We start from the raw sequence: 22049 nt of genomic DNA, 5'->3' as shown, positions 1-22049 counted from the left end.
CCTCGTCCAAGTCACTGATGAAGATGTTGAACAGTGCAGGCCTGAGGACCGAGCCCTGGGGGACCCCACTGTCCACATCCCTCCAAGTCGAAAATGACCCATCCACCACCACTCTCTGGGTGCGGCCCTCCAGCCAGTTGGCGACTCAGTTGACTGTGTAGGTGTCAACACCACAGTCCCCCAGTTTTTTAATGAGAATGGGGTGAAAGACAGTGTTGAAGGCCTTCCAAAAGTCCAGAGAGAGTTATGAGCTTTTTAATATGAAATATGTACTTCATATCATCTACAACATTCTTAATATTATTCTTGTCCAATACATGGAGGAAAAAGACATTTAGTTTTATTATAAAATGAAAAGATCTAATTACAGAGTAAATCATGTTTTAAGGTTGGCTATTTTTTTCAGTATTGTTTTCAATTGTGACACCTTCCTTTTCCAAGCAAGCTGTGTTTGGCTCTGTTGTGGTGGCTAAAGCCATACAAATCATTCCCTTTGCATTTGTCTTGAGCAAGGGCTATTTTCTGAACACAGGCATTCAAAGAGAACATGGCACAGAGGAAGAAAGTATTTGACTAATGCTATTCTGTGAGCACAATTAAAGTAATCTCTAATAAAAATCTCATTTGAGCATGATATAAGCTAAGAAAAAAAGCTGTGGATAAGACAGATAGCTTTTACTTTACAAAGTTGTCCCAGCTATGTGAACAAGTATTTCTACCAATAGAATCTATCTAGACTAAAGATCCTTGACAATAGCTGCTGCTCAGCAGAAACTTCATAAACTTCTCAAGGAATCTTTCTTTCCTTATTCTGATAGAGGGAAGGGATGTTCTACTGTAGCTGCATAAAGATGATTTACTGATTGCCTAACTCTTCCCCATCCATGGTGGTGGCTTTGAGTCAGAATGAGAAGTCAGTCACTGGAGTCCAGTGAACTAAGATAAGGCTGGATAGCTGACAGATCAGTTCCTGAGCTCAGGAAGAAAGGAGATCAGTGATCTGAATATTTCTACTAAAATCCTCTTCTGGTCCTTTCTGCTGCTACTTCCACTGAGATTGCAATAAGTCAGCAAGTCCTTTAAGTCACCTGGGGAGTCTCTACTTAAACAGCAAAAATATGGGGGATTCCTTAGCCTTTCTCTGGTATCCTGATGATTGGGAATTTGGAAATGTACCCTTCCAGGACATCTTCTTTTTCTTCCAAATTCTATGCCTGTTATTCTCTGAGCTGCTCCTGGTGGCTTCCCCAGTTCCATGGCTACACAAACTCCATTGGGCAAATCCTACATCTCTGAGTGATGGTAAAATATTTATTGAGAGTAATGTGTGTGAAGGGATCTTTCTGAAGGGTATTTTCCTGGTCTTGCTTGTATATCTTCATTCTTTAATTTTGTGACTGCAAAATAAATTGTTAGCATACAAGCTCTTTTCAGGGAATTGGCATCCATTTTCCTTACAATAGAGCAGTACCTTGGATTCTAGTAGGATTCAACAGCTCTTTTTGACTGCTTTATATTCATTAGCTAACTTGTTTTTTCATCTGCAGCAGAAGTGTAACTAGTTAGTTCTCTGCCCTGGGTGGTGGCAGTGCACAGGGAAGGGGAAGAAAAAAAAATAAGGCTAGCCCCTGCCCTTGCCATAAAGAAGAGGGAGAACACCTTTTCTCTCTTGCATCAGAGAGTATGACACAGATCCATAGTTTGAAGTTGCAGCAGAGTAGGTTTAGACTGGATATCAGGAAAAACTTATTCACTGTTAGAAGTGAGGCACTGGAATAGGCTGCCTAGGGAAGTTGTGGGCTCTCTGTCACTGGAGGTGTTCAAGCAGAGGACAGCCACTAGCTAGGGGTGACACAGGTATAGCTATGCTTGTGTTCTACCATGGGTGTTTCCTGTACTTCTGGCCTTTGCTGGTTGTCACATGGAGCTGGTAGGAAGTTCTTCCCCCTTCCCCAAGCCCTTTCTGCTATGTGTCAGGATTTGTTTGGTTTTTTTTAAGCCTTCCTCAAAGTCATTGGATGTTGATTGTAGCCAAGGCTAGGGATTTTTGCCTGGGGTATGCCAATGCTCTTGGGGTATAAAGCTGGAGGTCTTGCCTCCTGCTCAGGATCAGACTGATCGCTTTATTTGGAATCAGGACTGGATTTTACCCCTTGATAAGATTTATATTGATTGTGGGATTTTTTGTCTCCTTCTGTACCAAGGGGTGTGGTCTGGCATCTCTTGAATGTATTTTAACAACCTTTTACAAAAGCAGGACATTGGCTGCTGTGGCCTTCCTGCTTTATCTATTGCAGGTTAGAGTGTTAGGTCTTGTGTTGTGTAAGGTTGACAGTAGTTTTATTAAGAGGTTAGATTATGGATTTGTGTGGGATGGTTTGGATAGGAATGATCCTGCCTCAGGCAGGGAGTTGGACTAGATGACCTCTGGAGGTCCCTTCCCGCTCTACTTCTCTGGGACTCTATGATTCACCACCACTCAGGTGCTGCCACTCCGCTGTCACTGCTGTTCTGTCCTTCCAGCTGCTGAAGCTGGAGCCATTGCATGGAAGGTGCCAGGTGTGTGTGGGGGGAAAGGGGCAGGAGAGTGAGGCATCCCTCTGTCTCCATTCCAATGTCCTCCTCCCCCATTTTAGGCAGCAACTGGTGCTTCTGCCTCACTCGCCCACTCATTGTTATACCATTGATTAGAATTTATTACTAATTATGCTTGTTACAATATTATCCACAATATTAGATACTGCTGCAGCTGGCCCCTGGAACAGGTCTTGGTAGAAGGGACCTCTGAAAAAAGGTGAGGTTGGGGATTGTTGAACGAGGGATGTAGAGCTATGAACTCTAGATTTCTGAGCAACAACTTCTTTTAAGCCTATTGACCACTTAAAGCCAGAGGTTAGCAGTGTATGGCCCATGGAGCCCTTTGTCTGTGCCCAGGCTTGTGTTGGGGCTGAGCAGCAAGGAGCTGGAAGCTGTGCCTAGTTAGCTGCGCCACAGCCACTTTTCCCAACTGCTCTCCTTTCCCCCTCCTGTCAGCTTCCCCTCCTGCACCCCCCAAAACTACTTTCTGACCTTCACTCCCTCTCTCTTCCCCACCACTCCCTCCCTAAGGCTGTGGTGCAAGCACAGCTTCTAGCTAGAGTGAAGCTGCATAGGGGCTGGGCTAGGTAGGAGTGGGTGGGGTGGGAAGAAGTGGCAGCAACATGGAAGAAGGTTCCAGGTCCCCAGCCTGACACAGCTCCCCTCTGGCAATATGTACAGATATTCACTTTCCCAGGAGAAACTATCTCAGAAGTAATTTAACCATGGTTATTTCCAGGTTATTGTTCTCTTGGGGCAGCCTTTTTTCCTTTGGAAAAAAAGCCTGGATGTCTGTACACTAGTGTTTTCTCCTGGAAGAGCAGGAATACTTCCAGGAGAACCTGAATGGCTACACAAGGCCTGGGTAGAAACTATTCTCATATCACAGTCTGGGAACAGGGAGCTTGGAGAAGCAGCAGGGGTACAGGCACAGCTCCTAGCTGTGTGGCTTTGTTGGTGTTCAGGGAAAGCCTTCCTGCTGCTGACACACTGCTGAAGCCACCTGGCCTGCACTGGTCTGATGTCAGGTTGTTTTGGCCTGTGGCTTGAAAGAGGTTGCTAAGCCCAGCTTCAAGCCTGTGCTAGCCCTTACACTATACTATACATAACAATAAAACTGCAAGGTTAGTAGAATTATGGTCCCTTTCTGATGACTTGGTAAGTGGTTTGGGAAATCTTTTTCTCCCTTTCCACATGCTAAAACTATGTGCGGCTCCTCTGCCCTCTTTATCTGGAGCCACAGAATGGCAAACACATCCTTTCTGAATGATAAGAGTTGTAAGATGTTCAAGCAGAAACACTGCCAAATACAAACAGAAGAGCAAATGTTCTTTCTTATCCTGCTTCCCTGCCTTTGAACTCCTCCTCCTCCAACCCTTTCCTTCCCAGTGATGCCAGCGAAAAACAAAAACCCAACCCAGAAACTCTTGGCAGAGAGATTGCTTCTTTCTGTTGTGCTTCACTTGGGGCCCAATGCTTTTAATGTTTGCTTTTTATATAAATTCAGCTCACTGGGGAGATATTTAATGCTCCTAGTTTGTCTTCCCCTTTTCCTGTACTATACTGTTGTTTACCATTATGCTGCTCATTTTGAACAGCTCACATACTTCATGATCTGTGCAGTCCCTTGCTTCAAAAAATATTTGAAGTTACATTGAAATAAAAAGAAAAATATTCCAAAAGGTTCAGCTCCTTCTGATTTTCACTCTTCGTCTAGTCTGGCACCCTTCAGGCTGAAAGCTGTGGCTAGAAGGCCTCGATCTTCAGCTAGTATAAATCATCAGCACACTATTAGGCTGTGGAGCAGGACTGATTTCTATTAGTAGCAGAACTGCTCCAAGAAGCAGGCCCTGTTGAGATGGAAATCAAAAGTGTTTCAGAAAATTCATAAAAGGCAGCTGTTTAAGAGACTATTATTTTCTTTCATTTTACCCCTAAGTTCTAGTATGCAGAGTGTCAAAGAATTGCGATTAAAAAAAAATCCAACATGTTATTTTTAAAGTTGTTCTTGAGAAATTCCACAGACAAAAAATGTGACATTTCTCCGCAGTTTTAAGAATAACATTCACATATGGGCATCATCCTCAAACCACTGCCACAACTCTGTTGCCCCAAAACAGTAAATACTTTGTCTCATCTTATAAAAATCCATTTTTATTAAAATGCTGAATTTGGCCTGTTCCAAGTTCTTTCTTGCTATTTCATGAACAACAAGGAAGATGCAAAATACTGTACTCCAATCACAGACAAAACATTCTACTGGTGAAATGGGGCATAGAAACCAGATCGGTTTGCAGGTACGTATGACCGCTTTGATCACATTGCTTCATTCAAGGCTCATTACAAGTTTAGGTTACTGATAAGAATGCTCACGTTATTCACTGTTTCAGCTCGGAGTAGAGCTGAAAGACAAATCATTTGGCCCCTTGCATTAGGACACTGGAACACAAAGCATCAATAAACTTTGGCTGCAAATGTGCGTAATAGTTGAATAAAGTAACCAAAACAGCTAAATGAAAATACTGTAGGTGGGATAAGGGGTGGGAGAAGGAGTGAGGAAATGTACCAGGGGAGAATGGAAATAAAAGGTATGTTTAGCTCTAATCTAGCCAGACTGCAAGCCCACTGTATCAGGAGAAGAGCTGGCCAATAGCAGAAATAGGGCACATCAGGTCAGGACTATTCCAAGTATTTCTAAGGTCTCATCACCTGAATCTGGTGACAGATTCTAGATCCAGTGACAAAAGGGTTCCCAAAACAGATACAAAAACTATGTTGAAAATTTATTTCCAGGAATTGGCTTCAAACAGACAGAATTCAAACAGAATTGGCTTAAAACACATTTAAATAAATGCAAAAGGCTGACTGACTTTATTTCAGATTGCCGTAGAGCCCAGGCCACATAAAGACCAGTTCCATGGATACTCAGTACAATTCCAAAGTCCATTCCCCTACCCCTTCAGATAGTTCCAGCCTAAGGCAACACTTTAATGAACTGCTAAAACCTCTCTGCACTACAAAAGTGATAATTTTCAGGCTTTCCATGACCTCATATGAGGCTATGGTGTAATATATAAGACTGGCTGCTGAGAGTTGAAAAGCATGGTTGACGTAGTTGTAACTCAGGCTGCCAGATGAGCTGAGCTAACTCATAAGAACGACAAAAGATTTAAAATTTTAATTAAAAATCTTGAAGCAATCAGAAGGCATTTAGAAAGTAGGAGAAATCAGTAACCTGATTGCAAAGTTGTCAGTTTTTTGGAGAATGTAGTTCATTTCTAGGCGTGAAGAACTGCAAGAATTGAACTGTCTTAAAGTGTCTATTTTGCGGCTGCTGTTGACATTCATTTATTTTTATATCTATCTATCTATCTATCTATCTACACACACACACATACACATTTAGTTTGGACTGTGTAAAAATATTAAGTCTTTCTTTTCTCCCTATTTACTGCAAGCAAACGATGAATGGATTATACTTTGGTGGCAAACAAGGAAGATGCTGATACCAGTACAAACCTGTTTGCTGAGTTAATCGGAAGGCAAAATTTTGTCAGGCTGAGCACCAAGGTTCTTGTTCATAAATAGTGTTGTGCTAGTGCTGGGACAGACATTTAGTACATTATAATGCCAGTGTAATTGTAAAATAGACCTTAATAACCAAGTTAACAAAGCAAGGTCCATACAAGAAAATCTCATTCTACATTGGCCATTATCTGGCATCAGATTTTTGTACAGTTACTGTATAATGTCACCTAAAGAACCTTTAAAAGAAGCATGTCTTTTGCAATCTTATAGACAACAGAAATAGTATGGGATAGGTTTCTAAATTTAAATCCCATATATGCTGTTATTCAAAACTGGATTGAAGTTAATCTGTTTAAAAAAACAAACATTTAAAACTGTCCCTGTTCCTGCCTGTTGTTTCTCTAAGCCAGTGAGGGCCAACCTTCTTAGCAGGTATGCCAAAAATAAGCCCCAGACCCTCCCCAAATGCCACTTCAATACCCTTCCCCCTGCCTCATATGCAGCTTCGCGTTCTGCTCACAGCCCTGTGCTTTCTGCCTGATCTACTTTACCTTCTGCTTCCTGCCCAATCTGCTACTCTATTTTCTGCTCCCTGCCATGTCTGCTGCTGTGCTGCCTGCCCCCTTCCCAGTCTGCCAGGTGCTAACAGGGAGGCTGCCCATGCCACTTGTGTCACCTGTGCCACAGATTGGTCACCCCTGCTCTAAGCAACAGCCTTCGGCAAAGACAAATAAACAAAAAGCTTCCAAACCCAGCTGTCAGCTGCAGGTAAATCAGAGTTTTGCATGTTTAACATTTATAGTTCAGGCAATTGAAAAGTACGGTCCTCCAAAATTACATTTTTTTGGTTGAAATAATACTTTGCACACTGATCATGTTCTACCTGATGTCCTTAACATACCCGACAGACATTTCTTTATTTATTGTTACAGTGCTATTGGGAGCTGTACAAGGAAATAGGATTCTCATTACGTGGATAAAAAAAAAAATGAGTCAGAAAAATTAAGTGCCAAATTTTGAAAGAGTGCAGTGGTTCTGGGCGCCTCACTGTTTGGAAGCCTGGGCAAACCTGATTTTCAGGGTTATCTGATCATCCAGAACTTGAGATAAAGTCTATGGTAGTGGCAGTGCTAAGCATTTCTGAAAAGCGGTTTCTAACAGTAATCAAACTGGCAGGAAAGGAGAGAAACTATTTCTATATGGTTTGTAATAAGAATGTTTCTAATTAAAATTGTATGGTCCATCCAAATGGTTGAACAGAATGAAAGTGGTGAACAAGAGTATTTAAACACAGTCCATCCTTATACTCAAAGTTACCATGATGGTTTTAGAATAGCCTGTTAACGTAGCTGTCATTGTGGTCTTTGTAGCCCTGTTTATTTTTAAAAAAGAAGTTAAATTATACATAAGAGATGGGTACATTTTAAGATCAATAAGATTCTTCTAGGACAGTGATTCTCAACCAGGGTGATGCGACACCCTGGGATGCCTTGACATTGTTTCAAGGATGCCATGGGGTGCACTGTTAGCATTGTTAGATGTGCAAACATGATTCCTGTGATAAACCCAGGGATTTCAAATAGGAATCCACAGTGTTAAAAACAGCCTTCTCTTTTGTGGTCTTTCTGAGTTGTTTGCACCAGAAGAATTGTTTTGTTTTCCTGTAGTCAAAAACAAGTGCAAACCAGGAGTTGGCATTTTCCTAGGGGTGCTTGGGGTCTAAAAATGTTAAGAACCAATGTTCTAGGAGCTTTTATGCTGCACGTGATTAAGCAGCTCCTCATCTCTTTATGCTGCAGATCTTCAGGGTTCTTGAATATCCCATATTATCTCCCCAGGCTACATGATACCTATGAACAAAAGTCCCTAGAGTTATTTCTCCTACATGATACAGTACAATGCATTGTTACCACATAACTAAGGCAGCTCCTACATTGTTTTCTCTCTGATATTGTATAAGCAGTTGACTTTTTAAGGTACAGAATATTGCCCTGAATCTCTCAGTAACTACAACAGAAAAGTGGAGGATGCCAGAGCCCTGCACAATTGGGTCCTAATTAATTACCTTCAGTGAATGACAAGACAACTGAAAAGTATGTATACTGATCCACTGCTACTAAGTTCAATTCACAGACATCAACATGTATTAAAGATGGAATTTGTTTTAAGGTAGACTCTTATCTAAGAGAATTTGTAAAGCCTTAAGAGATTACATATTAGATATTTTTAAAAGCTCCCCAATTTCATCTGTTCCCTTGAGTTAAGATATGGGAATTTGTGAATGTATTCAGATTTGTAGCTTGGCTTTAAGCTGTCTGGTTTTTGGACAGCCCTTTTGATTTACCATCTTGTGGCTAAATCACTGCAGGAATTTGGACACGGCCCAATTCTATTTGTTTAAAGTCAGATCATGAGGCTTTGGCATTTCTAACTTATCCAGCAATCATTTGCTTTTAATTACCATTCAGTTCAACCACATACATAATGAATATGACTACTGCTTCCAACTTTTAGGCTATATAAACTTCTGAGCTGGGTGGAACAATCTTTTTCATGGAAGCTTAATTATAAATTTAACGTAGAATGGGAATCTTCTTATTTTAGCCAGGTCTTTATATATAACATAAATAAGAAAATGAAACAAGCCATAAATGAAAGATCCCACACAATACACCTGATTCACATCAATGGCAATTTTCTGGCCTCTCTATTCTTGCTGTGCGACTGTAGAAAGCTTAAAAAAACAAGCTGATTTAATGTTTCTATTTATTCATGGTGTCCAGTTTCTAGAGGAGTCTGTGACTAGTGGTTTTAAACTCAATTTAGCATTTAAACTCATTTTCAGCTCTGTCCCTGTGGATTAGCAATTAGAAAAGGAAAGAAATTCAAAGGAGAAGGGTTATAACCTCTCAGTGCTATTTTTGTGTGGTCTTTAAAAAATGCATCTTTTTCTTCCAATGTTCAGCAAACAGTGCAACCAGCAGCCAGGTTAACTACTGGTTGATACTGAATAGTCATGGTTACACACACATTAATTCTTAGAAGCCTTTCATGTCTGCTAATGCATGCCCACACACACACACATTTGTCTTGCTGATTGCACTGTAATGCAAGCCTAGTATCTACATATCCAACCATCCCATTTCAAAAAAATTCATAAAAATATGAACAAGACCTATAAACTAAAAATATTCAGACTCCTCTGTGTTGCGCACTGAAAAGTTGCAAGGGTCCTGTTAAGTACTTGTATTTCAGTAGCAGTCATAAGCTTCAACTGAGAATGGGGTTAGACACTGTACAAACATATCAAAGGACAGAATCTTTACCTTGAAGAACTTGTGGTCCAAACAGACCAGACATGGAAGAGAAACAAAGAGGCAAAATGATTTACCAAGAGTCGCACTGTAGGCCAGAAATAGAAATAGGTCCTGGTTGCACATAGTGCTGCTCTATTTTTTACTGCCCAGTACTTTCTTTTGTCTGCGTGTTTGATTACCCCAAGAATACTTAGAATGAATATGCTCCTGCACAGTGCTGTCATTCTCTGTAGTCAGTGATACTAATGTGAATGATATCCCAGTACCATTAACTCAGTCTTTAGACATGGACACATGAATATATACCCTTGGGTAATTTATACTGATTTTTGTAAACAGAGGTAAATTATACCGGGATCAAAGAAGAAGAGCCATGCAGTTTATTTCAGTGCAGCTCAGAATAAGCAACTATTACTAATGCTTCACTGCTGGGTAACAAGGACCAAATAACATGTCCCTTTAACAAATGGCCACCTTAAGATGGATTCAAATAGATAAACCTCAATTGCCAAAACTTATACTGGTTAAATTTTACTCCTGATGTTTTCAGAGGAATTCTCTTCTAGAATGGGTGAATTTGGCCCAGCTTAGGAGCTTTCATCACCTGTCTGGTAGTTCTGAATGCCCATTATGTTGGTCTGAATGTTGTGTTTGTCCCTCACCTCAGACCCCCTGCCTGTTGACATGTTTGGAGGCTCTGAACTCCAGTGTCTACCATATATCTCTGAACTCCAATATCTATCATCTGTGTATCGATGTGCTGGTAGACATACAAAACCAAATGCTGCTTTGGAACCACACAATAAGCTCCCATTGCTTTCAAGGGGAGTTGTGCTTGTGCCTTTGAGGGCAGAATTTGTTCTACCAGAGATGAAAGGACGGTGAATTCAGTATACAAACTTCATGTACATAATAAGGTGGACAGACTATCCTGCGTGACCACAATAATGACAGGGAACACTTGACATAGGGCTAAGAGACTTGTCTAGAGCACTACATTTGAGAAATGAGCTGTCCAGCAGTGCTACTGCAGCACAGGGGCCAAGCATGTGAATTGTGACCAAACTGTCATAAGATAACAATAGAACTGGACAAAATCCTGTTTCTGTATATCTAGCTACACAGTAAACCTAGCCATTTTAACACTGAATCTCTACTGAAGTTACCATTAAGTGGAAATGTAATCATTTTTACCATAACATGTAACTGCCAATATGAGAATAACCAGGTTTGGTGGGGCAGGACCAGCATCTCAGCTGTTTATAGTGAAACCAGCTTTTTGTCTTTGTTCCAGGAGTTCTAAAACATACCTAAAAAAATTGCCAGCATAATGTGACATACAGCAAGCAACTGGTGTCGAACAAGTTGTATCTAAGGATCCATATCAAAGCAAAGATTTACACCCTTCTTACACAACAAGTTAAAAGAAAGCAAATCCAAAATAGAAACCTGTGAACATTATTTGTTTTAGGTAATCAGAGTGATGGGAAAATTAAAACTGTTTTCAGGTGTATCAATGGCATGCGTGTGCGTGCGCATGTGTCTGGTGCTGCTGCTAAAAACTATTTTGGAATTGTTTTTATAGGAAAGCACAAAATGAGTTGTTTTGGGTCCACTTGAGAAGAAGATGGCATGACAGAAATAATGGCAAGGTTTGTACAAGCCCATAGAAAGCTGTGGATTTAAACTGCCATTTAGTAAGAATCTGGAGGTATAGATGACACATCGTTGGAATTCTGGGGATGTGGGGAAGGGAACCAACATAGGGAGGGTTAAAGAGTTATGGCTTGGTAGAAATGCCTGCCTGTTTATTCTCCAATTTTTCTCTTCCCATGGTGTGTTTCATCTCACATTTCAAATGTTGTGGCCAAATTTTGCATCAATTTTAGTGAAAAAAATCACCAATTGTCATACCATGTTTCCACCACTCACCGGGTACATTTACATGAGATGCTATGGCAATGTAGCATCAGTAGGCACAAAGTGTGATGCCGATGCTACATCGCCATAATGACACAGCGTCTAAAAATAACTACACCTCTGGGACTGTGGAGTATCGGTGGGTACTGTATAGTCATTTAGTACTTGTACTAGAATATTATCTAGGTGTAAAGTCTAATAAACCTGTTAAATGACTGCACACTACCAAATGTGCAGTCAGGGGCACATGTAGACATGCCCACTGGAAATAATCCTAAAGCTGTCTCTGTCTAGCACCTATTAGTAGCAACTGAAATCTGAAATGTGGTTCCAATTGCTACATTCCTCTGACATGTCATCATAAAAGATGTGCAGACAAGATCCACTGCAAAAGCATACCAGTGCACACACCCCCAGTGTGATTTTTATTTAACTCAGTATGGTTTGATCCCAGTGACAGAGGGACCCTTTGAAAACTTAATCCTAAAATGGAATTAAAGCCTCATTCAAAATTCACTTGCTTTTCATTTCTAGTAATGAATGTGTCTGAGGCTTGAAGCCTTGACCCACATAGTCTGGCAATTTCTTTGTCCTTCATAATGCCCCTCTCTTGCCCTTACCTTCCAGTCTTCCCCTGGTTCCACATACTCACAAAATTCTGTTTTCCTCTGCTGTGCTGTTGCCTTTTCACCACATTCCCATCTGTTATAACCTCTCCCTGTTTCAAACTCCCACACTGAATCTTCTGTCTTCTATGCTGCTAACTTTCAGACTTTAACCACCTCTCTAGCCATTCTCATGGCTCCTTCAAGTGACTGGCTCCATCTTCATTCCCAGAACAGCTCTCACTTCCTGTTCAATTACCCTGGCCTCCTATTGATCAAAACTCATAACGCACCAGTGTGATACCATTACTGTTAATATAATTTGATTTATCATCCATAAATGGGATCCTACGCCCCTGAATTATGCAATTTTTAAAATATTTACATTCATTGCGCTTTCTTCAGTCTAGCTTTTATTCTAGAATATTATTTGCACATAGAGTCTAATAAACCTGTTGATTTGGAAGAATGGAATGACATGGAATTGTCTCTTGTAACATAAAAATAAATGTGTGTACCTTCGCATTTTGAAGGGGAGGCTGGTAACTAGAAGGTCGATAGTACATCCTCTGAGTAGCATCAGTGTGGATGTCTCCAAGAAATAGCTCCTCCACTAAGTGATCCAAATTGTGATGTAGGTACTGCTTCTCTACTCGAATCAGCTGAAGTTCATGCATGGCAAAATTCAGAGCCTTGGTGCATTCACAGCCACTGTCTTCTCTCCACAAATCATAGTTCACATCCTGCTCCCAAGGACTATCTGCTGGTACAAATCCAGGACACGTTCGATTTAACAGCTGACTTAGCTTTTCAGCTACTGCTTCGCTGTGGCAGATGATCTGAGTGTTTCGTAACTGGTAGTCAGCTTCAGTTCCTCCTCGGATGATCCAGGATGCTTGGCGAAGGCGAATTTTACCACGGATAACTAGAGTGTAGGTAGGGTTTGTGCAGCGGTTGCCACCATAGTAAAACTGATAGGCTTTGAAGGTGTTATTGTGGTAGAATCTGTAAGATCTTGTAATAAATTCAGGGCCTGATCTAACTTCGCATCTGTAGGAGGATCGAAAGTGAAATAAAACAATATTTTAGAGGGGTTGCCAGGCTATCATGCTACAATCAATAAGATTGGTTAAAGTTTTTTAGTGCTTACTAATATATTACTACTGTATCAATTTATTTTCTTTTTATGGCACAAAACAGTCCAGCTACATAAAGCATTTACATGCCCCAAATAATAAAGGATCTGAGCTCTTTACAATACCCCTGTAATATGGAAGTATTCCCCTCTTTGTTTTAGAAACTGGGAACTCTGATACCAGGAGACCTGAATAATTTGCCCAAGGTCACACAAAACATGGGAACTAAACTTGAGTTATCCCACCAACTTGTGACAAACCCTTCCTCTCTCTCTCTCTCTCACTTGCCCAGTTGGAATAACAGTGAATCTCCTCTGTTCTTTACTTAGTTAACACCGTTTTACATGGATAAAAAAATGCCTAGCTTTATGAATAATTGCTCCTTGGGTAAAGTGATAGGTGGGAGTTCATTTATCAACCATTTATTCATTGGATGGTTTGAAACTAAGCTTAATTGTGACCACATCCATTAGAATATTTAATTTTTGATATTTTTAAAGAAAATATTTTGGTTCATATATGCTTTTTTGTATTAGGGTCACCATATAAAGAAGTTCTTTAGAAGCAATGGCAGCCCATTAAATAAATATTTTCTTTTTTGTGTCGTAAATTTGGAGAAAGGACTGATGGAATGTCATGATATTAGGATAAGTAGTTATGCATACTTGGGCTGGGGTAGCACAGTTTCTTAATTTCATTTGCTAATGAAACAATGTATGCAGAAAGCTCAGAAAATAAAGATCTATTCACCTGATCTACTGTTATGTAGTTGACTGTAATGCAGCTTATTCTTTGTAATGAGCAAGTTTTAACAATATTTTGTTTCCTTACTTAGTAAAATCAAATTAAAAATATATTGTCTATTGCATTTCAAACTGAAGATGACAGAGTGGTGTATAACAAGGTACCATTCTGGTGTACCCTGAAAGCCTTTGGCATGTCTCTATAAAACTGTGTTTTCTTTTAAGAGTGTGTATGTTTCCCTATGTAATTCAAACAATCTATTTTTCTTTTTGCTTACCCAGTAGAAACCCAGTGTCCTTCGATATTGGGAGGCATCTGTACCGTGATTCGGGCCCCATTATGAAGATGTTTCAGCATATGATGACACTGTGATTCTTTGAAAGCCCTCCATGCACTCTTCTCTAATGATCGAGGATGGGATCTGCTGTCTGGATGAAGAAGAGCAGAACCCTCTCCCAGCCCTGTAAAATAAAGGTATGAGTTATTGTGGGATTCTGGTGAGAAAGACTGAGACATAGTATAAGTTAGGCTGAGGATCTCCTCATAGCATGCCGCTCACTCATAATTATTATGCATATAGGACAGCATTTTTACATTACTTATCTCATTTGAAAAGAAAAATTGGGAACAGTCTCTCTCTGCTAACCCATTACTGATCCACTGAATAGTTTGCACATGGTATAATGAAAGCTGAACCAGAACCAAAATTCTGGATTCGAACATCCCTGAAATACGAATTTGGATTTGAACTTATAGTTATGTATATACAGTGTAAGTCAGGGCCATATAAAAATGCACAGGCTAAGTCTCCACATGCTAATTCTGAAACTGGAAGCAGTATAATCATTTGTAATTAGTGCAGGGAATCTCTGCATGGGATTGCGTGATACTATATAGGTCTACCCATTGTCTCTAACGGGACAAACAACAGTTCTGGAGCCAAGTACCTCTGCAACTCTGGAAAATTTGTATCAAGATCCAGATATGAACTTTGTGGCTTTGGCTGCCCTCTAATTTAAATGTTTCTATAATAAACTCTCAAATAAAGGCCACTCTTTAAAGGCAAGGGAAAATAGATATTAAAAGCATGGCTTCTGTACACAGGAAGCCTCTGTGATGTTTGAGGTGGCCAATTAGAGGCGGATTTTACTATTTTTATTTACAGGCGAAAAGGAATTTCAAAAAGCTAATTTTATCTCAAGCACACAGTAATTTTGGTTTCTGGTAATGTATACGCACAAAACCAGCTAGCAGTCTCTCTACACAGAAATGATCGAACAAAATGAATATGTAGTATCAGATAGAATGCTTCTTGTGCTCATTTAGGCCTCCTATCTTGTAAAAGGTATAGAAAAATATCGTTCAAAAGAAAAATCATATCCAGGACTAACAGCTATTACCATGGAGCAATAAACTCTGGTGCATCTTGCGCTGTAGTTTATTGCTCTTGGGCACCACATCCTCATATGTACCTGGGTCTGCAGCATGTTAAACTGGGTCAGAGCAGCCGCAGTTGGCAGTAGTCTGGGGGTCAGCCTGCCAGCCTGGGCCTTCTCTGACCAGGCTCATTGTGCTGCGGAGGGGCTGCCTGGGCATGGGGGTTCCCCAGTGTGGAGCTAGTCAGCAGACAGTCCCCACACTGAAGCACCCTAGTACCGTAGCCAGCCTCTCTAGCACCTACACATACAGCGTTGCTGTGGAGTAAAAAACCCCGCAGCAGGATAGTATTTGTAAATACAAGTTTATTCTGTCCTAATAGCACTGTATGTGTAAAGTCTGATGTTTTACAGCAGAGTTAATAAGGCAGCTCCACAGTAAACATCTCATGTAGATGTCCCCAGTGTTTATGTTATTAAAAGAAATATTCCCTATTATAAACTTCATATTCATTTATTATTATTATTATTATTATTAAGGATTCTGGCTAAAAGCCATGCTGCTGAAATTAACCTCATATTACTAACTATGCTAATAAAACACAATTTAAAACTATGTGAAGATAAGAAATATACAGGTGAGATCTGGAAAAGAACATGGGCACCTCCTGGTAGAATTGACAGAATTTTAGTGCCTAAATCCAAAACAGTGATGCTGAAAACCTCTGCTTAGTTGCCACCTAACCCTAGAGGCAACTGAATTCTATCAGTATTTCAGTTTGGGATTTTAACGCTCCCTAAAAGTTCTACTCCTGGACCTGTTCAGAAACACCTGAGTTTTAACAGGGCTGTTAAAACTCCTTGTTCCCTAAGCTCAATCTGATCTACAAACTTGGTCTGAATCCCTTGAGGGAACTTGACATGGTTGGCATTCTCAGAGTATGTCTGTCATTCACCAATAACAGCAGCCACTGCTCTCTTTTAAGACAATTAGTGGAGGAAAAGGTGGTACTAATGGACCCCCTTTTATAGAATAGCTTAGTGGTTAAAGCAGGAAACCTGGGTTCAATTTCCTCTTTAGCCTAAGGAGATTCTTACCTGGGAGCAGAATTCCTGGGTTCCAGTCCCTGCTCCCAACACTGTTTCTGAATTTTGCATGAAACAGATGTAAGTTAAAAGAAGGTACCATTTGAAGGCACCTGAATTCAGGGGATGGGTAGGATTAAGGACTAGCCCCTGTCTCCATTGTTTCCTTTTGTTGATGGCTCCCTGCTTAGCATGCTCTCTTTTTTGTATCCCATTCTGGGGCGTCTACCTCACCTCAAGCACTAGCTAGAAAGCCTAGTATAGGGCTCTACATTCCATTTGGGTACACAGGAACCTAGGTTAGGCATTATGGTGTCTAACTTTAAAATTGCCTAAGTTCTGTACTAGATGTGGTCCCATGTAAATAAAATTTGGCAGAGCTGTGGCTGTTGAATTTCAGCATTATTCACTATTAGATGTCAGACATTCATTTATCATATTGCCTGGAAAAAAATGTCATTTGTTCTGTATGTTCACCACATCCCCCATCAGCAGGCAGCAACTTTGTTAGCCCCAGGAAGAAGTGGACTTTGTTTAAAAAAAAGAATTCAAAATGGAAGAAAGGGATTTATCCATAAAATGGTAATTGGTAAAAAGATTTTCAGGGGTTTGTTCTGTAGAAAAACTTAAGGATAATTACAAATACTAAAGCAACTTCCAATGAAGGATCTCAAGATTTTACAAATATTAGTGAATGCGACTCTACAAACTAATTACATATGATTTTTTATTCCTATCTTGTAGGCAGTAGTAGGAAAGATTTAGCAATGATTAATGTTTTTTGGACATCTCAGTACTTGAGCCCTCAACTGTAAAGAAACTGATTTGCAAAAGGATTCAGTATTTTCTGAAAGTCAAGCTTTTTTATAAGGCATCTCACCTTACGCTCCCAAATTTATTACTTACTATTGAAAAGGTAGGCTGGCCTGGTTTTCTGATTACTCTGGTTACAGGGTTGCCTTTGCATGGCCAGAAAAACAAGTTCAGCCAGTTGTGGCTGGACATACTAATAATAGTCTCTTATTAAGAATCAAAATTTGTGGCATAACACTTGTTTATTTGCCTACTGTATACTACCCCATGCCTAAAATCCTACACATTCAAAGGTCCATAACTCTTTTAAACATACAATTTTAAAAATAATTAATTCCCCAAGCTTCCCGCCCCCCCTGTGTTTCAAAACACTAATCAGTTGATTTAGGCTCAGTTTGACTGTCTGAGGGGCTGAGCCCCACTTCCCCTACCAGCCAGCTAGCAGTGCTGGCTCATTTTCTTCCCTGAATGCTTAACCACAGACTTCTGTCTTTCCAGATTGTTTCAAAAAACATACAACCTCATGTTAAAAAGCCTTTTGACAACTTACATTCCCACTTGGTCAGTAAGTATTTGTAATCTCCCACCAGGAGGAGATTTGGAATGCCACATCTGTACATTTATTATGCTTTTCAAGCAGCCACCCTTCCCTCCTTCATGTCATGAAATTCAGGAACATAGTGGTGTCTGATTAAGGAATCATATGTCTATTTAAACATAATTATGCATTTTAACTGCACTGAGCCCAACTCCATTTCTAAGTGGGAAAGAGAGCTTGCATATATACAGACCAAAGGCCAGCATATAATAGCCCCATTAAACAGTCAAAAACCCTAGAGGAAATAGTAAATAGTAAATGTGGTGAAATAAGGCATCTCTGAAAATGAATCAAACTATAATGATATTACAGATTTTTTTCCCCTTAACTTTGTAAACAAGTTGTAATGCTCCTTGCTTTATCCCATCATCTGTGGCCAGAGGCTGAGTTTATGTGGTTCTGTATACAACCAGCTGTAATCAGGGTAACGAAGGAATTCAGGGAAGGCTTGAATCTGTAGCCATAGAGATTTATGTGCCAGGAGGAAATGTTCTGATGAGCTGGAGCCCACCAAACCATGATAAATGAGGGCTGCAACAAGGTTAGGTAATCAACACAGGCAGAGGGACACAATGCAGGCTCCAGAGAGTGAGATATATGTGGGAAACACCACACATACTAGACCAAATCAGATTGTTGTTGAAATATAGACACAGTACTAGGATGTTTGATGGCCCATAAATAATGCAGTGAGAATAAAATTTGCCTACCTGACCTATATCTTTGCCACCTGGATATACTTTGTGTTACTAGGCAAGGCAGGGAAATATTTAATTAGCAGAGACTTGCACCACTGAATTAAGACTGTCAGTGCCTATGTTTTTTTCCCCCCATCTGTGTCTGTACCTAGTGCTAACATACGCATCTAGGTGGGAGATCATAATTGCCTTTATATCCCTTGAAGATCAGGTAAGTCCTTGTATGCAGTGTCTTCTTTTGGGTGTCTGTCTCAAATTCTGCCTTGTGATATCATCAGTCAGTGGCGGGGTAAACAATTATGTTGTTTCTTTAGCATAGTTGTGCTTCCTGAGTAAAACAATAGCATCCTCATTCTAAAACCTACATGCTGTCAGTTGACTGAAGATGAATGGACATGTTTAGGCTAAAAGTCCTACTTTGAGGGTTATTTATGCACGAGGGGATGATCTGATGCAGAATGCCATCCCTCTCCTCTACCTGCAGCCCATGCTGAAATGTTTAGCTGGATTGGGACCTCATCCAGTTTATGACATCAGCATTCAAATATTCACTTGGCTGATAGATAATACAAAGATGTTAACATCCTCAGAGTTAACTCTGCTTTTGTGAAATGGGTAGAGAAGAAACAAAAGTTAATTTAAAAGCCCACTTCCAAAAACAATTTGTGCCCAAACATACCTGCAACATACTTGGAGCATTTGCTTTTATTCAAGGGGCTCTAAAGGGACTATTCTCAACAGCAAAAGCAAACAGGTTTCCTTAGTTATATAGTGGGTACACCTACATGAGACATCTTTTGCGGAGCTGACTAAATAGCTCCGCAGTAAAACGTCAGTCTCTGCCATAGCATAGTACCGCCAGATGCAAGTACTATCCTATGATGGAGTTATTTACTCCACTTGCAATGCACATGTAGATGCTGACGGGGCTGGCTGGAGCATGAAGATGGTTTAGTGCAGGGGCTGCCTGCCAGCTAGCCCTGCACTGGAATTCCCTCATGCCCCAGCCAGCCCCTCCTCAGCATGTTTAGCTGGGTCGGAGCAGCCTTGGGCTGCCAGGCTGACCCCTGGGCCCTGCCAGCCAGGACTGTTCCAACCCAACTCAATGTACTGCAGTCCTGGGCGCAAATGAAGATGTGGCACCCAGGAGCAATAAACTCTGGTGCACACCGCATTGGAGTTTATTCAGCTGTATTAATTGCATGTGTAGATGTACCTAGTATGTCTGTGGTAAGAAAACACTAATACTTTAAAAACAGCTCTAAATTTAAATTTCTTATAATTTAGTAGGGAATTTCTTCTGAATCTCATAACCCTCAAAATAACCACTACTCTATTGCTGAGAAATTTATAAGAACTCAAACAACAACCACTCTTTAAATATGACACATAAGTAATGTTGTGAAATCTTGTGTTGGCTTTGCAGTTTCAGTTACCTAATGAATACAATTCACAGAAATGACACCATTCATCAAACTGATGTAAAAACAAAACAGTAAGTCAAAAAGTAAACTGAGAAAACCATAATCATTTCAGCTCCATCAGAAATGCAAAAAAGGAAAATATTAGTGTTCTCTAAATTAAAATAAGCAGGGCAAGAGATTATTTTCAAGCCCTTATCAAGTATTGCAAACAATTAAGAATTTTAAAAGTATTGTGTGTTGGCAGTATGTTCAGCTGGTTACCAGTATTCATTCAAAAGGCTGCTATAAAAAAGTTCTTTATGAACAATTCTGTAGAAGGTATTGAACTGTAATATAAAATATTCAACTTCATTTAAATTAGCATGAAAGTAATGTCTAAAACAACAAAAATAGCTAGTAAAACTGAACTTGACCTCAAATTCTGTACCTAAGCTTTGGATTCAAATTCTGATCTTACTTACACCAATTTACATCAGAATACTTCTTCCAGTGTCACATCAATTTCAAAAGATTTAAACCAGTTTAGCTAGTAGTAAAGTTTGAGTCAATAGCTTTGGAATGATTTGAATCAAAACCCTTGACTGAAAAACTCCCAAACTTAAGTCTAGTGCGGGATGGTCTGATACAGCTAAATTCTTCCCCAAAGAATCCAGTCTAGTTCTTTATTAGCCCATACCTGAAGCAACCAATTTCACATTGAAGCCCAAGTGTAACATTTGTGAGATTTTAAATCTGTTTTGGGAATCACTTTAAATACTAGCACTTTATTTTTACAGCAAGTTATTTTCAAGTTGGAATTTGTCTGAAGTGTTAAGAATTTCCAACGAATAAAGAGTAAGTAACTAGATTAAGCAGTTTTACTTATCTAGTCCATTGCCCAAAACATTAAATAAAATACATTAGGGTAAGTTATCTCAATGTGGGAAAATGTTAGATAACCTCTACGATCGCTTTTAACTGCAGTGCAAACTTTTGTAATTACAAGGGACACTGTAATGTCCTATTACCAAATAGATGTTTCTGAGTTTACCAGTATTTTTCCCACTGTTATCCTTTAAATGTCAAAGGGCTTTCATCAAGAGAGGCATTACATACAAAAGACACATAGACATGTGCAGAGAGGCTGCTCCGACACGCTGTAATTACAGTGCTCCAGCACACTCCAGCATCACACGTATCAGCATCCCTGCGCTGGAAAAATGGTGGTGGGGCACTTTAACTAAAGCTTGTTTGATGAGCTTTAGTTAAAGTGCCCCCACTACCATTTTTCAAAAGATATACAGGCCTGATGTGGTGACGCTGATACATGTGACACTCCGGGCTCTTAGAGCTGCTCTAATTAACCCTGCCCCCCCCAAACTCCTGGAGCACATGTATAAACACCCAAACGGGTTAGGGTAGGGAAGTCTGAGTTTTATAAAAGTAGAAGATGATGATGTGCCCTTTCGTTAATATGTGTCTATTCCCTTTCTTGTATGTACATATTCCTTAGGTATAGATTTTACCTGTAGTTGAAAGGAGGCAAATAATCATTTTACAATGGTAAAGATACTGAGGAAATAAAAAATACAAGTATTTTAAAATCTAACAAAGAAACTCATTAAAAACTGACTCTCACTGTAGTTTTATGGCTCAAATTATTACACCCTTACTGCCCAGTTCTGAAATGTTCTGAGAAATCTCTTAGGAAGTACAGAACAATCTCATTGACTATTTCAATCAGCAGTCGTTCCCAACCTTTTGATCCCCTGGGCTGGTTCACAGGCCAGATCCAATCTGTGGGTCTGGTACGGTGCACCAGGCTGGCGCCTGATCTGGTGCATGTGGCCAGCCTAGCTGGGGTCCAATTTGATGCATGAGGCTGGCCCAGCAAGGCTTGATCTGTCACATGGGTGGGGCTGACCTGGCCTGAATTTGTAAGATCTTACAAGTTCCTAGTAAGAATTTGAAAATTTGGTCCATCAATCTGGATGATGAATTCATCTATTGAAACATTTTGTCTCCAGTTTTTAAATTAATGCATTTCTGCTCTCTTTTTTTAAAAACAGAATTCCTGTTCCCAGACCCTGCACTTTTCCTCTGCTACCTCACAGTAGCAAGAAAACCTGAAAGCACTGTGGAAGAAAGAATGATTTTAGTAAGGACTTAGAATCATAGAATCAATGGGAAGGGACCTAGACAGATCATCTAGTCTGACCCCCTGCCATGGGCAGGAAGGAGCACTGGG

At 40.1% G+C, this 22049-nt stretch overlaps 1 protein-coding gene and 1 long non-coding RNA gene across 2 annotated transcripts in view; one reads left to right on the top strand and one right to left on the bottom strand.

The window, feature by feature from the left end:
- APCDD1 (APC down-regulated 1) overlaps positions 1-22049 on the bottom strand; it is a 38431-nt gene that overhangs the window by 11300 nt on the left and 5082 nt on the right. The window contains exons 2-3 of the mRNA XM_019545926.1: positions 14105-14288; positions 12466-12997 (exon numbers count right to left, since the gene is read on the bottom strand). Coding sequence (XP_019401471.1) covers positions 12466-12997; positions 14105-14288 — 716 coding nt within the window. The remainder of the gene's footprint in view (positions 1-12465; positions 12998-14104; positions 14289-22049) is intronic.
- LOC109317330 lies at positions 15590-20997 on the top strand. The gene is made up of 4 exons (XR_002103032.1): positions 15590-18675; positions 19224-19229; positions 19793-19799; positions 20599-20997. It is a non-coding gene; the product is annotated as an uncharacterized LOC109317330 (long non-coding RNA).

This window comes from Crocodylus porosus, unplaced genomic scaffold (genome assembly GCF_001723895.1).
Source record: "Crocodylus porosus isolate Cpor-Errol unplaced genomic scaffold, CroPor_comp1, whole genome shotgun sequence".
Taxonomy (NCBI): domain Eukaryota; kingdom Metazoa; phylum Chordata; order Crocodylia; family Crocodylidae; genus Crocodylus; species Crocodylus porosus.
Note: the sequence above shows the minus strand (reverse complement) of the source record. Positions and strands in the feature narration are given on the sequence as shown.